Here is a 15,566-nt window from a genome sequence, read left to right on the forward strand (position 1 = left end):
AATACTCACTTCAGGTGCGACATCATTAGGGTCATCGGCGGCCACACGCATTATGAGTGAACCACGCCCCTGCGGTACGAGTTTCTTGAAAACCTCCGTGAAATTCTTGCTCACTTGCTTGAATGTGAACTGGATTGCTTCTAGTTTCCGATGCTCCAGAGCTTCGATTAATTCACGAATCTTTTCACCACTGGAAATGTGAAATTATAGAGTTTCTTTAATTGAGACTGTAAAAATGGGTTGAAGTGTCCAAATCAATACTTTGAGATTAAACAGCACAGGAGGATAAACATAATAACAAACAGAGCTTTTTACTTTTATATTATTTTTCCATAATATAGATAGAATATTAAGAGTAATAAATTTAGGACTCTTATTAATTACTTTAGGAATTACCAACAGCGATAATTATCGCAAGCGGTTTTTCCTTAAGAATTAAGATAATGAAATACTCGTAACATTACGATAAAAACTATAAATGAAGCTCCCGTTTAGTTTAACCCACAAAATGTATTTGAGGCACTATCTATTAGCAAGTGTCGTTATAACATTTATACGGAATACGCAGTCGTTAAATTTTCTTGACGTAATAACAAACTTTTTAAACAACGACCAGTCAGAAATTTTCAGTAAAGATGACGCCAATCTCAACATACAAGAATTGGCCTTAAAATATAAGTACAATCTGGAAAAGCACGAAATATTAACGGAAGATGGCTACAAATTATCAGTACATAGATTTGGAAATAATAAGAGCGGTATACCAATACTTCTAATGCACGGAATTCTAGATTCAGCAGACAGTTGGATATTACAAGGCCCCGGTAACTCTTTAGGACACATATTAGCTGACCAAGGTTTCGATGTATGGTTGGGTAACGCGAGAGGGAATGAGTACTCTTCGTCACACGTTGAATTAAATAACACAGATCGTAAATATTGGAATTTCACATGGGAAGAGATTGGATTGTACGATCTACCGGCTACAATTGATTATATATTGAATGTAACTAGATCAAATAATCTATATTATGTGGGTCATTCGCAAGGCACGACGGCTTTTTACGTTATGAACGCAATGAAACCAGAATATAATAAGAAAATTAGAGTGATGTTCGCTCTGGCGCCGGTGGCCTGGATGAAGAATATAGACAATCCACTGTTAAGATACATTTCGCAGTTTTTTGCATATTTTACCTCTATTTATGATGTATATACTTCTAGTACGAGTTTCTTACATTGGATATCGAATCTGTGCAGTATATTATCGTCGAATTGTGGAAACGTTTTTTCTACATTCGTTGGTGCGGATAATGGTTTGATTCAGAAGAGTTTCCTGCCCATAATTTTCGGACATTATCCAAGTAGTGCGTCAACATTACAGTTGATTCACTATGGACAACTTATAAATTCGGGTCGCTTTCGTAGATTCGATTATGGGGAGCAAAATATCGAAAGATACGGAACGAACGTTCCGCCCGATTATAATTTGAGCGATGTGAGAGTTCCCGTTGTGATGTTTTACAGTCACAACGATAAATTATCGCACCCAATAGATGTCATGACTTTGTGTGAAAGTTTACCAAATGTGCGTGCGAAATATAACATGATTAATTTCAATCATTTTGATTACATGTACGCAAGTATTGCAAAGGATGAGGTGTATGTGAAAATTATTTATAATATATGGAAATTTGAAAGTGATTCAGCCAAAAATAAATTTGGAAACATAAAAGGTATTTCTGATGGATACTTAATATTCGATACTAGCGGTCAGTCGCGGCTTCGTCCGTGGTATATAAATAGCTTATAGCCTTCCTCAATAAATGAGCTACCTACCTAAAACTGAAAGAATTTTTCAAATAGGACCAGTAGTTCCTGAGATTAGTGCGTTCAAACAAACAAACTCTTCAGCTTTATAATATAAGTATAGATTAAATAACACTGCCTTATTATTATTCAGAGTATATAGTGGACGAAAGAAGAAGAGAAGAGAATAGAAGCTGATATCCTATCTTACCCAATGTCGAGTTCCTCTTTTCTCTTATACAGTTTCTCCTTCTGTTCTGAGAAGCTTATGAACTGGTCTAACGCCTTTTTGTTCACGTGGTTGTACTTTTTCAGATGTTGGTTCGCTTTCTCCAATTCTTTGAAGAGCTAAATAAGGACATTATTTATATTTAATTAAAATTATCTTGACCACTTAATCTACGCTTGTTATGAAATATTGTAAATGAAAATATTGTAAATGAAAAATATTAAAATAATAATAACAATAATATACCTATTATTCCCTTATTAAAACTTTACGAATATAGCCGATAACCTCGTTTCGCAATTGAATCTTATTGAAATGCATATAATACTAGATTTCAAGGTCAAAGGAAAAAAAATGACAGTTCTGGATTTTCTCGTTAAAGCTCCTGTTCCGGTGGGATTTTCGCCATAAAAGTATCTAGTCACAAGCTATCTTTATTTCAAATTTCGTCCAAAGCGGATTAATGCTACAGACACGAAGTTTTGACATACAGAGTTACTTTCGCATTTATAATAAACTAAACTGTTCTTATCTTAAGTTTCAGTTCATCCATATATTGAGTACATTCTATCTATAAAAATAAAATCCATTAAATTTAAGGATTAAAAATGTGACCATTCCTTGATGCTACGATCATTTTTAATATGTAAAAATTATTCAATTTGTAAGTTTACTAGCTTTTGCCAGCGGCTTCGCACGGGTTAAATAATTAGTTTATTAGATTATACATATGAACCTTCTTTTTTAAAGCAGTTTTAAAGATCTAAGCATACATACAATCACGAGATCGTCATAGAGATCACGAGGCGGGATTCGAACCCGCGAATAACCTCCTTATATTTTACCTGTTTGAGAGACATTTTCTCATATTTAGCGTGTAACTCCGGCGCATTGGACAGTGTGCCGAGAGCAGCTATTTTGTCCAATGACTCTTGTATCTTTTCCTGCAGCAACACTTCCTTGGACGCCATCTTTTCTAAGCCCTTCGCGTCCTCTTCCATTTTATCTTGGGCTTCCTTTTCCTGAAGTATTAATACTAAAATTAGTAAGTTTGTTTTCACAAATATATCTACTAATTTATCATATTCATAATTATTGCCTTGTAAATTATAATCAATTCTTGCATTAGAAAAAAAAAACGCATAATATACGTTTCAAAACATACTTTTATTTTTTTTATACACATGTATAAAAGGGCTTAATCGCTATTAGTTAAAAAAAAGAAACAATAGTTTAAATAGTTAATAGTTAGTAAGGCGTAAGGTCTGCAATGGACCTTATACCTCTCCAAAGTTCATGGGTGGTGGTAGCGCTTACCATCAGGCGACCCACCAGCTCCATTGCCGACTGTGACATATAAAAACAAATTATAATAAATAAAGCTTGCACGAATAAAAAGAGGTTAAAATAATTATTTTTTTAACCTTATTCCTCCATTTATCCAACTCGAGTTTCAGAGCCTTCTCATTTTTCACAGCCGCCTGCACTTTCCTCTCGACTTCCTCTAACTCTTTGTTGATCTGTTTGATCCGTTTCTCGGCCGCGTTCAGGTCCGACTTGCTGTTCTGCAGCCGGCGCTTGCGATCCTCGACCGATATTTCTTGCAGGGCTTGCACCAGTTCATCTTTACGTCTGTTAGAGAGAATATTGTTATAAGTATATGAGTAACTAGCTACGCCCCGCGGTTTCACCCGCGTAAGTCCGTATCCCGTAGGAATCTCGGGTTAAAACGTTGCCTATATGTTATTCCAATTCTCCAGCTGTCTACGTACCAAATTCTATTGCAATCGGTTCAGTAGTTTTTGCGTGAAAGAGTTACAAACACACACACACATCCTTACAAACTTTTGCATTTTTTGTATTAGTAGGATAGTAGGAAGTAGGATTAGTAGGAAGGATAGTAGGAAGTAGGATAATATAATATAATATTAGTAGGAAAGGAAGTAGGATTAAGGAAATTTAGTTTTGCGAATGTCCGCAAAGCAGTAGAAAAATATTAAAATTAGCAAAGGCCGCGTCCTATCGATACAATATTGTGATCATTGAAATAATGTTTCATGTTGATGTGTGATGTCTCGTAATAATCTTAATAAATGGCGTGGGGTGCCCCTTAGGCACATAAAACCGAAAGAGTAGAAGAAATTCGATTACTGTGGCGGGATCACGGGTGGCCGAGAGGCTAGGCGTTGCTACGGTATGGCAAAAAGACGCGGGTTCAAATCCCGACGAATGATTGATTTTTCTATTCTTTAAAAATTTATCAATATTAAAATTACTGTTGTTTATTTATTTTGGAACATATTTTAGTTAAAATATACAATTAGAGTTAAATAAAATACCCAATTATACAACAGTGGTACTACTAAGATTATAAATATAATCAAAGTAAGTATCTCACAAGTTGATACATTTATCTACCAACCTAATCAGATTGTTAGTGAGCAGATTCTCAAGTTTGTTCTTAGTAGCTTCCAAGTTCATTCTCTGGCTGAAAGCTTCCTTGTTCTCTTGTGTGAGCCGACGAATGGCGTCGTTCAACTCGTCCACTTTACCTTGATCCGCTGTTGATAGCTGCTCCATCAGTTCCTATGGGTCAAGATAATTTAGTTTGAGTATGATAATAAATTTCTGGTTCAACAATTTGATTATATGCTAGATATTCTTAAAATGCAAAATAAACAATAAAGTATAAATAACAAATAAGTAAGTGTTATTTCTACCTATTTGTAATTGCTACAGCGATGTACTTAGCTTTAAGGTTAGGTTAAGTGTTTGATTTAATAAATTTGATTTGATTTGATTTGATTTGCTTAATAGTATAAAACATATTACAACAAAGGTAGACAAAAATTTTAAACACATAAAATAAAAATAAAACTTTCCCCAATACTTTAAAACAACAGCAGAAGTGACTCACTTGGTGTAACTCAGACTCCAGACCTTCCTTAGTGGCCTGCATAGCTTCCAAGCTAGACCTGCACTGAGCTAGAGAGCGCTCTTTCGGGCCGCGGAAACGCTCTATGGAACCTAATTCCTCTTTCATTAGACGAATGTCCGCTTTCACTTTGTCGAAGATATCTCTGTGAAAATATATTATATAAAATATTATTAATTTAATAATGTTTTTACAATCTCTAGCTACGTGGATGACAATAAAAAATTTCTTATTTTTTTAGGGGAGGATAAAACATACTATCATCATCATCATCATCATCAGCCCATATATGTTCCCACTGCTGGGACACAGGCCTCCTATGAGGGTTCAGGCCATAATCCACCACGCTGGCCAAGTGCGGGTTGGCAGATGTCACATGTCGTCGAACTTTTAATTCTTGGACATGCCGGTTTCCTCACGATGTTTTCCTTCACCGTTTAAGCAGTGGTGATGTTATCCACATGCGCAGATAAATTGAAAAATCAATTTATTTCCTGCACTCTCGCCCGGTCTCGAACCCTGACTTATCGATTTTGAAGTCCGAGGTTCTCACCACTGAGCCACCACTACGTAAACATACTATAATCGTATATAAATACGATACAAAATCATTCACCGAACCAAATCTGGATACAAACAACATAAAATCAAACAGAAAACAAAAGACTCAACTTGCACACAGAAAGTTAGTATGAGTATGTATGTTATGACAGCTAAATAAAACAACTAACAAAGCAGACATAAGCTACATCCTCTCTTACTTAGCTTTCCCCTGTTTAGTCTCGGTCCGTTGCATCTCAGAGACAATACTATTGATGCTGGTCTCTGTTTTATTCAACTCTTGTCGCAATGTACTGAGCTCTTGTTCCAATGTTGTTATTTGTTCCATTAGTTCCGAACGAGTTTTTTGCATTTCCAAACGAGAGCGGGACTGATTGAAATAACCACCCGTAAGGGAACCTTTCGATGATACCTAGGAAGAAATAAATTTAAATACTGAACAGTCATAGTGCTTATTGTTACGTGCTTATTGTTACTAATATTAAAGAAAACAACATTAAGATCATTAATGTTAACTTGTCCTATTTGTACTAACTGCATTAAGTTCAATTTGTTACTATGACTACGTCTATGGAATTTTTCTTTATAATTTTAGTTTAAGTATAATACTGGAACAAAACTTTGATGACCATTTATAACAATTTAATGAATTGAGAAATGTTGAAAGAATAGAAAAAATTTGATCACGAGGCGGGATTCGAACCCGCGTCTTTTTGCCAAACCGTAGCAACGCCTAGCCCCCGGCCACTCGATATCCCGCCACAGCAATAGAACTTCCTCTACTCTTTCGGTTTTATGTGCATAAGGGAAATCCCACGCCATCCATTGAGATGATTAAGAACCATCATAACCAATACCAATCATTATTTCATTGATTACAATATTGAATCCTTATGAACGCGGCCTTCGTTACATTTTTTCTATCCTTGCAAAACTTCTCATTTAATAATTAAACAAATGTAATGAATTTCTCATATAATGGGTTACTTACTTGATCTCCCTCTAAAGTGACACAATCCAAATGGTACTGTTTCCCCAATTCTGTAGCGCACTCCAAATTCCTGCATATCAGAGTTTTGCCAAATATGTACTTCATAGCCTTCGCGTATTTGGGATCGTATTTTAGCTTCTGCACCATCGCAATAGCATTCTGTAATAAAAGAGATTCTTTTAATATATATTTTTTCTTCACACTCCAAATACAATACAAATATTATTCAATGTTATTGTTGCCATTTGTTAATACCCTCTTGATGAAAATATAGTATTTTTGCTAATAGTTTATTCTTTTATTTGAATTTAGATGAGTAATATACATTTAGAGGTTCACAATTTTTTATCGCGATATGTTTCAAATTGCTTTCTGTAGTGTTGGGTTACATGATATCATGAATAAATGTATTTAAAAATTGGTTAAAAACTGTTCAACTTCCGAGTTCGGAATATTTTTTGATAAAATCATCACTCACATTATCGTTAGGATATATCATGTCCCTAACTTGCAGTCGGTTAAGAGGCATGAAGGTAACTTCTCCAGGGAGATTCTGTCTGTTCATCTCTTTTAATATCTTGGTACCAACTGTGTCAGACTCCACTATGTGATGGAATAACCTGTTGCCTGCTGTTACCTGAATAAATTATAAGAGTATACTACTTAAGAACAATAATATACTACTTAAGAAATATATTATAGAATTTTGTTATAAAAATATTAATTGACAAATTATTTCCTGATGTGATTAGTATCTTTATTACTTATAAAGCATTTATGCTGCATTACAATTCGTTCAAATTAGTATTTACGTATCCATTAAAAATTATAAATGACAAATCACATGTACTTTCTCATTTCTTTTTAAGTCAAGCAAGTACACATTTTATATAAATTTTTCGGAACTTTTAGAATACATGAAATATGTGTTAATAATAGTAATTATAAAACATACCTCGACAGCAGTGTAAATAGTTTTATCGCAAGTGAAATTCTCAATAACAGGCCCATAGTATTGAGTCGCGATTTTAGCCCACTCGCCGCCTCGCTCTTGGAAAGTTTCTAGAACTTTACGTACACTGTCACGCCCGTTGAGAATTGGCTGAAATCATATTTTTATTTTATACAACCGTGGCTTATGAAATTATGATAAAAATGAACAAGTTTCAATTTTAGCCTTATTGCATTTAAATGCTTTATAAATAAGAAAAAATATTGCGTCATTTATCGCCATGGAAGGTCGAGAGGCTAGTTTGGGAAAATGACGCATTTTTTCTCCATTCTTAAAAAATTTCTTAATGTAAAACTGTAGTAATATATCTTTTAATAAAATATTTGGTTACAGAAACGAGGTTTATCTATACACCACACAAATGAAATTACTCCATACCTTTCCAGCCATTGATCTTAAGGCTTGATCAGCCTTAGCCAAATCTTCCTTCAATGATGACAAATTCTGTGTCAGTGTAGTTTCCTTTCGCCACAATTCACTAGAAAAGAAACAAAACAGATCAATATACAATGAAATCTCTTCTAATATAATATTATAAATGCAAAGTTAATTCTTATTGTCTCTTCTAAGCCTAAATCACACCCCCTACTACCTATATTTTCTTCTGACTACGCGTACGAAGCAGCGAGCAGAAAGCTAGTTTAAAACATACAAAGGGTTTCACAATGTTATATAAGAGTACTTCAACTGAATCAGTCCATTTTGTATGCATTTTTTTTTTTATGTCATAGCGGGCAAATGAGCTGGTGGTTCGCCTGATGGTAAGCGATCACCACCGCCCATGAACATTCGCAAAGGTAGTGCCTCTTCGAATGTGCTGCCCGCTTTAATTGGATAAGGGAAAAGGAAAGGATTAAAGACTGGAAAGAAGGGATGGACTGGGATGGGTGAGGAAAAGGAAATGGGCCTCCGGCTCCCCCACTCACCGTACGAAACACAGTGGCAAGCCACTATTTCACGCCGGTTTTCTGTGGGGGTGTGGTACTTCCCCGGTGCGAGCTGGCCCAATTCGTGCCGAAGCGTGCTCGACTACCACAATTGACGAGCCGCACATACTGTCTTTTTTAAACATATTTAATGGTAAATTTTTAGTGTAGATATTAAATTAGTCATTAATTACAAATTTATTAAAGATTCTTTTAACATTGTCTAAGGTTACTGTTTATATGCGGTTTCTTTTTTGTGTCAATAAATTGATTTCCTTTCCACATTCTTTGGAAAAAACTCACTTCCTCGTGCTCTGCTCCTGGTCCTTTCTCTTCTTGCACTCGTAGTACTGCTTGTTGTGCTCGTCGATGGCCACGCGCTGCCTCTCCATCTCCTTGGTCATCTCCTCGATGCGCTTCTCCAGCTCCGTGAGCTTGGTCGCGTCGCGGCGCAGGTCGTCGCGCAGCTTCGTCTCGTGATCCTTTTTGTCCTTTATTTGCTTGTTCAGCGATCTGTCGATGGATTATTTCAATATAATAAAAAAATAATATAGAGAAAGGTAGCACTTTATAAAATAATTTGGCGCCGAAATTATTTTATTTTCGTTGTTTTACCAGTTTCCATTTCAAAAAAAAAAAAGAAATTTAGAGATAAGTAAATAAGAGACAATTTGGCGACAAAATTATATTTCTTTTTTTGTTTTATTAGTGGCCTTATAATCTACATTAAATAATATTTAACCCCACCCACAAGGGCTAAACGAGACCGAGTAAACTCGAAAACGGCTTGACAAATTCGGTTGTTTTTTATTTGACGTTTTTGTTAAGGGATGTTTTTATGGAGGGAAAAGACTACGGGACCGCTAGTAAATAATAAATTCTTCATCAATCTAACAGTGCAGTGAGATGAACTTAATTCAATGTTACATATTATTTTGTATCTATCACACATTGAAAATTCATTGCTTGATTGAACTCACTTAAGCTCCTTCTCAATCCACCGATCCCTGTCCTGTTTCGAAGTGAACTGTGTCCCACGGCCTTGCTTCGCATACAATTCTTGTCTTTTCTGTTGATTGAGCGCTAAAGCCCGGGTGCATTCTTCCTCGCGTGCTTTCATCTCTTCATATTTCGGTTTAAGTTCTTCTAATTCACGCTCTTTTTCAGATATCTGTTGGCGGAGACGCTCCAACTCCGCTTCGGCTCTTTCCTGTGAGATTGTGAAATTTTTTTTTTTTATAATAATAACAGATGGAAATCAATTCGAAATTGAAAACAACATAACAAAAGTGAGAAGAAATATATGATAATGACCTGTTACTTTAATTGTCGATCTAAGATCGGGGAAGCTAGAGAAGGGGGAGGTTACGGAGATTGATTGATTGAATGCGAAAAACACCTTCATTTATCTCAATATCGAAAAAACCATGTTAATTTTCAGTTTCCCATGAACATGCACATTGCACAAGACTTCAATTTCAAAAGTGAGCATACAGCAAGAACACACGCTTAGTAAATATTTTAATTATAAATATCACTGTTACGTAAATGTAAGTTTAAAATTAATGCAAAAAATTTTTAAAATATGATAAACCTTCCCACCTTAGATTTATTATCTCCGTCCACATCATCTGTCAAATCTTTGATGCCAAGCTCCAATTTGGTCTTTTCTCTGAGCAATTGCTGTTGTTCAGTGGACAATATGTCTTTTTCTTCACGAGCAGCTGCGACGTCTTTGCGAGCTTCTTTAAGTTTTCTGCAATGGGCATATTTCATTAGTTATTAAATTTTGTGAAGATCTAAAATAAAGAGTTTATGCTAAACTAGCTTTTGACTGCGCCTTAGTAGGCGTTAAATTCGGAGGAGTTTGAATTTAAAATAAAGATAATGGTTATTCTCTTATCTTTTTTTAATCCATTGTTTAACTACATTAAATTGCCAGTTAGTTTACTTTTATACTTTGTCTCTTTTATTATACAAATACCAATTATCCATAACTATTATTAAAATGTTCAGCATCTATAAATTCTATTATTATACCTGTTGGATTCCCTCACATGTTCTTGAGCTTCACGAACCATATCAGCATAGTGTTGTTGTTCTTTGCCACTGTTTGAGCGCATTTTTTGTAACTGCAAAATAAATATGGTATAAATAATAAAATTTAGGGTTTTTTTCAGGATTGTTAATGCGCTACCATTTACATAATTAAGTTTTTTTCTTAATACTTTAGGTAAGTAGATATAATGTTTTCAAAAATCATAGCAAAAATTTTCAGGAACACATTTAAGGTTAATTACTCAGAATTTTTTTTAATGAAACATCTTTTTTCATGTATTTTACTGATGCATGTGACTTTTAATAAGCATTTAAATATTGTATTATGATTATAATTAAATTTTTTTCCAAATATAAAAGCACCTAAGATTTTTTCAATAAGATATACTTTAATCAAATTAATATATTGTATGAGCATATATTAATATTTTTCCAAAATATAAAACCATCTAAAATAATTTCAATGTGTCTAATATATGATTTATAAATTAATAAAAATCAATACTTACATCTTCAAGTTTCCGTTTATTTTCTCTGTGTTCAGTGTCATGTATAATAAATTCCAGAACTCTCCGAGCCTTGTCCCATTTCTGATACTCTTTCAATTCTTCCTTCTCTTCTTCTAGTGTCTTCAATCTCTCCTCAATTGTTTGCAGAAAATCATTAATTTTTTCCACCTATGAAAAATTTAAATGATAATATACTATTTTACATGTTCAATGTTTGTTTTATCATGATCTTCCCCATTAGTAGCCTATATTTGTTCAGAATGCAAGGGCAACCACAAAATATTTTATTGAACTTTGGTGTCCTAACTACATACTTGGTGGCCTATTAGCTTAAAGCTGTACTGTTAAAGGGAAAATATGTACATAATATGTTTATATATACTATGCCTTAAATAATTCAACAACTGCATTTTGTAATCAAATAAGTACTCAAATATGTCATGAATTTGTAATAATTATACAAGTAACTTTATATTTAATCTATCTTTTTATGATTGTATGGCATTAAGTATAATGCACAATTTAAAAGATTGTTAAAACCATTAGATTATGATTAAAGTCATATAAACAGATCCCAAGATCTGTTGATATATTGTTTTTACATTACATATTTCAACGATCATACCTTGCCAACAGTTTCTTTGAGGATAGTTACAGATTCCTCTCTGCGTTCATCATAAACTCTAGTTCCGGCAACTTCTCTCAATAGTTTTAGTCTGTGGGAATCTGGGGCTACCGCCATCTGGTTAATCTGTGTAATAAATTGTATATAATTGAATCACAAAATGTCTATTATGAAAGTATTTAATTTAGTAAAATAAGTAAGAATATCTTTTAAATGATTATACACGATTATTATGAACATCTTAAAAATATGACAATAAGAGGAAGAAGCCAGTTCCACTTTCAAAATTAAAATTAGCAATTCCAATTTAAATGAAAATCTTTAAATGAATATTTTACCTTTTAAATAATCTTATAAGAAAAAGTAATAAAATTTTAAATTATTGTAATATAGAGCAAAGCTTACTTTTCCTTGCTTCACAATATAGTATGGATTTGAATTGGATAGACCAGCACTTTCCAACAAGTTCAAAACTTCTGAGCGAGGCACAACCTTCTTGTTAAGGAAAAATTGATCTTTCTTTGATCCAATAACTCGTCTAAGGAAAATTTCATCCTTCTCAATCTAAAAATAATAAATTATTTTATTTGCTTTATTTTAAAAGAAGTAACAAGCCACAGTTGTACAGTTTATTACAAAACATTTGTTTTAAATAGCCCTCTTCAAAGTGCTATATATAATATACATACCGGTATTCTATTATCAGAATTGTCAAATACAATTTCAACAAAAGCAGATATCACCCGGGGTCCTGTGCCTTCATGTAACAGAGCCAGTCTCTGCTCCGGACGAAGATGTGAAAACTCATCACTAAGCACAAACTGAATGGCTGTAATTTCAGAAAACAATTATAATTATGTAATAATTATGCACATTCCAGCTACATAAAAACTAAACACAATAAAGCTTGCATATTTTATAAGTAAGATGTACAATTAATTAAACTTTTAGATATATTTTTCATGTGGCCTGGCTGTCATGAACAATTAAATGGGTCAATTGTAATTTATCAAACATTTTGATATTTTGAGCTGTTTGAATGATCACTCTCTTATTTATGTTTAGTTTGAAGATATTTTGTGACAAAAAGAGAGTATAAGTAATTAAGGTAACGTTACCAGAAGAGCAAAGAGAAAACAGCATAAACTTACCATGGAAAAAGTTACTTTTGCCGGATCCGTTACGACCCACGACTACATTATGTCTTTTGTCAAATGGTTCAACAACAATTTGTTCTCGATAACTCTTAAATCCCTGAATAATCACCTGCAAAGTTATAACGTTATTTATAAAAAGTTGGGAAGTACAAGTAAACAAAGTATTCAAGACAAGAATTTTTAGCTGTCATAACAGAACATGTCTAAAAAATAATTTGTAAAAATGTAACTGAGAGCAAAAACATTACCTGTTTTATATGCATTTTGGAACTTATAACAAAACGTTACAAAACATCACACATAAACATAAAACACTAACGCCAACATTTGACCGCCATTTCACAATGACGTTAGTGTTTAGACATATGACGTTTGACAAATACCAGAAATATGTTATTAAATTTCCTAAAGCTACATATAAGCAAAGATTCAAATCCAAACAGCCATATCCTATGATGTGACGTTCATCTATCGTAATATGATAATAAAACAATACATAATATATTTGATCCTAATCCTTTTTCAATTATAAATTTCTATTCAAATCTTAATAAACCCTACATGTACATGCATATACGATCTTTTTGAACGTAATGAAAGGAAATACGAATGTGTGAATAGTGGTTGGCGTCGTCACTCGTATACAAATGTGTCTTCGAATACAGGCAAGAGGCGAATAGCGAAGATGAATGTGTAAATGCACTATTTTAGAGGTAAATCCAAAATCAACAGATAAGGAATAATGCTGTTTGAATATATTGTCCGAAAAACCGGTCTTAATACGAATACGCGATGCTCAAAGCGATAGCGAGTGTATTGTTTCCTATGAGTATTTGTTATTCGCCTCGCTATTCGCGTGATTGTGGAAATACAGTACAATATTGAAATCGGCCAATAATTCATCACATCTACCGCAGGGATATTTTTACCATTTACTAATTTTGAGTAGATAAACACTGGTACGTAAGTTTTGTATCAACGTACTTTTGAATTGGGAATTAAGAAGAAACTGGTCTAGATTGTGATTTATGCCACCAATTAGAGATACATTTTAATGCTTAGAGTTTCTGGGAAGTGTACTGGTTATGTGATAATATTGCGCAGCAAAGAATGTAACTGATACCGTCTACAAAACCAATAACTATTTAATAAGCAACTTGTGTTTTATTATTGAAAAGGAAATTTTTATTTATTCCAATTCGCATTTGAACAGCGATATTTAGCCTTATTTTAACATATACAGGTTTATTATAAACAGTTGCTGCATTCCTCAGACTAAAAAAAACTTTATTTTAATTTCGAAGGAGGATGATGAATTCGATTCAGGTCACATTTTTGATACGATTCAATTATTAATTTAAAACACTAATAAAATTTATCGATTTATAAAATCATTTAATTCCTATGTTAAATGTGTTTTATTAACTGGAAACCAGTATTTATATTGTGTACAATATACATACTTGAACGTTTAAATAATTGCATATAAGGCCAAGGCCGCAAACATGTACCAATAAAAGACACGCTTTTGGGTAATCGTTGTTTTAACGTTTTATTGACTTTTACCAAAATTATGAAATTTAATAAATTCTGCCAAGTATTCTATAATATAGTGTGTGAACTAAGGAAATTCAGTATTCACAAAGCCGACAAATCCTATTCCAATCTTAATTTTTTTGTAAAGTGTATTAACAAGGTTGAAATGATTGCGATACAAAAATTAAAGGTATTTTATATTGAGTTTTTATAGAGAGATCAATGAAAACTTTACCTAAATATTGTTTTTTTCTAATATTGCTGTTTTTTTTTTCGAGGAGAACAAAACGCACCGTAAATAAATCTTCAATTTGTAGCATATTTACCGAAAATTATTGTTGGTAAAATTCACAAAATCGAACAAATTGACAAATCTTGTTTTAAAGTAATAAAACCTCAAATCACTGTGTGTACATGTGTATGTTTAGATTGGAATGGTCCCACCAGAACTTATATCTAACTTTGGTTGCAGTGGCTTTGGCAGGTGGATAAAATTGTGTCTCAAATACAATTGTCGGTAATGGAGGTGGTGGGTCGCCTGATGGTAAGCGCTACCACCGCCCATGAAGCCCGCACCAAGGCTTAAGCCTTCATGGGTGGTGCGACCTTAAGGTCGATTGCAGACCTTACTCCTCTACAAATGGATTGCAGACTTTAAATCGGAAAAGGATTAAGAATGGATTGACGAGACGAATAAAGGACAGGGAACTGGGAATTGTAAGGAATAGGCTATGGGCCTTCGGTTCGTCGAACGAAACACAGTAGCATACTACAATTTCATGCCGCTCTTTTCGGGGGTGTGGTAATTCGCTGGTGCGAGCTGGTCCAATTCGTGCCGAAGCGCGCTCGTCTCCCACATAAAAAAACCGATAATAAAGGCTTACTTTCATATATTTTATTAATAGACCAGGGCCGAAGCCTTTAAAAATGGTAAAAAATTAAAAAAAATTACAGTGTAAAGTGGGTGGGGGGGGGGGGTTCAAAATATATAATATGGGGAATAAAAATTTCTGATAAGGTATTTATAAATAATATAATTTTTTTGAAAAAGATATAAATAAAAAATCAAAAACTTGGTTTTTTGAATTTTTCACCTAAATTTAGAGGTTATGTGAAAAAATTGCAAATACAAAAGTTGTAGATCTTTTTATTACCTACAACTTTGCCTTTTAATTTTTTTCCATAAGACTTGTAGTTTTGCCGGAAATCAAGATAAAC

At 33.5% G+C, this 15,566-nt stretch overlaps 1 protein-coding gene across 1 annotated transcript in view; it reads right to left on the reverse strand.

The window, feature by feature from the left end:
- LOC119833782 (structural maintenance of chromosomes protein 3) overlaps nt 1-13,178 on the reverse strand; it is a 16,869-nt gene extending 3,691 nt beyond the window's left edge. Inside the window, exons 1-21 of the mRNA XM_038357960.1 lie at nt 13,061-13,178; nt 12,807-12,921; nt 12,345-12,484; nt 12,061-12,219; nt 11,656-11,781; nt 11,031-11,198; nt 10,504-10,595; nt 10,066-10,219; nt 9,444-9,673; nt 8,767-8,976; nt 7,916-8,015; nt 7,481-7,627; nt 7,004-7,162; nt 6,526-6,684; nt 5,735-5,946; nt 4,956-5,118; nt 4,461-4,624; nt 3,463-3,670; nt 2,884-3,060; nt 2,021-2,157; nt 10-190 (exon numbers count right to left, since the gene is read on the reverse strand). Of these exons, the coding sequence (XP_038213888.1) occupies nt 10-190; nt 2,021-2,157; nt 2,884-3,060; nt 3,463-3,670; nt 4,461-4,624; nt 4,956-5,118; nt 5,735-5,946; nt 6,526-6,684; nt 7,004-7,162; nt 7,481-7,627; nt 7,916-8,015; nt 8,767-8,976; nt 9,444-9,673; nt 10,066-10,219; nt 10,504-10,595; nt 11,031-11,198; nt 11,656-11,781; nt 12,061-12,219; nt 12,345-12,484; nt 12,807-12,921; nt 13,061-13,075 (3,216 nt within the window). The 5' untranslated portion in view covers nt 13,076-13,178. The remainder of the gene's footprint in view (nt 1-9; nt 191-2,020; nt 2,158-2,883; nt 3,061-3,462; nt 3,671-4,460; nt 4,625-4,955; nt 5,119-5,734; nt 5,947-6,525; nt 6,685-7,003; nt 7,163-7,480; nt 7,628-7,915; nt 8,016-8,766; nt 8,977-9,443; nt 9,674-10,065; nt 10,220-10,503; nt 10,596-11,030; nt 11,199-11,655; nt 11,782-12,060; nt 12,220-12,344; nt 12,485-12,806; nt 12,922-13,060) is intronic.
- Nucleotides 13,179-15,566: the final 2,388 nt, after the last annotated feature.

The sequence above is a fragment of the Zerene cesonia genome, chromosome 18 (genome assembly GCF_012273895.1).
Source record: "Zerene cesonia ecotype Mississippi chromosome 18, Zerene_cesonia_1.1, whole genome shotgun sequence".
In the NCBI taxonomy this organism is placed as follows: Eukaryota; Metazoa; Arthropoda; class Insecta; order Lepidoptera; family Pieridae; genus Zerene; species Zerene cesonia.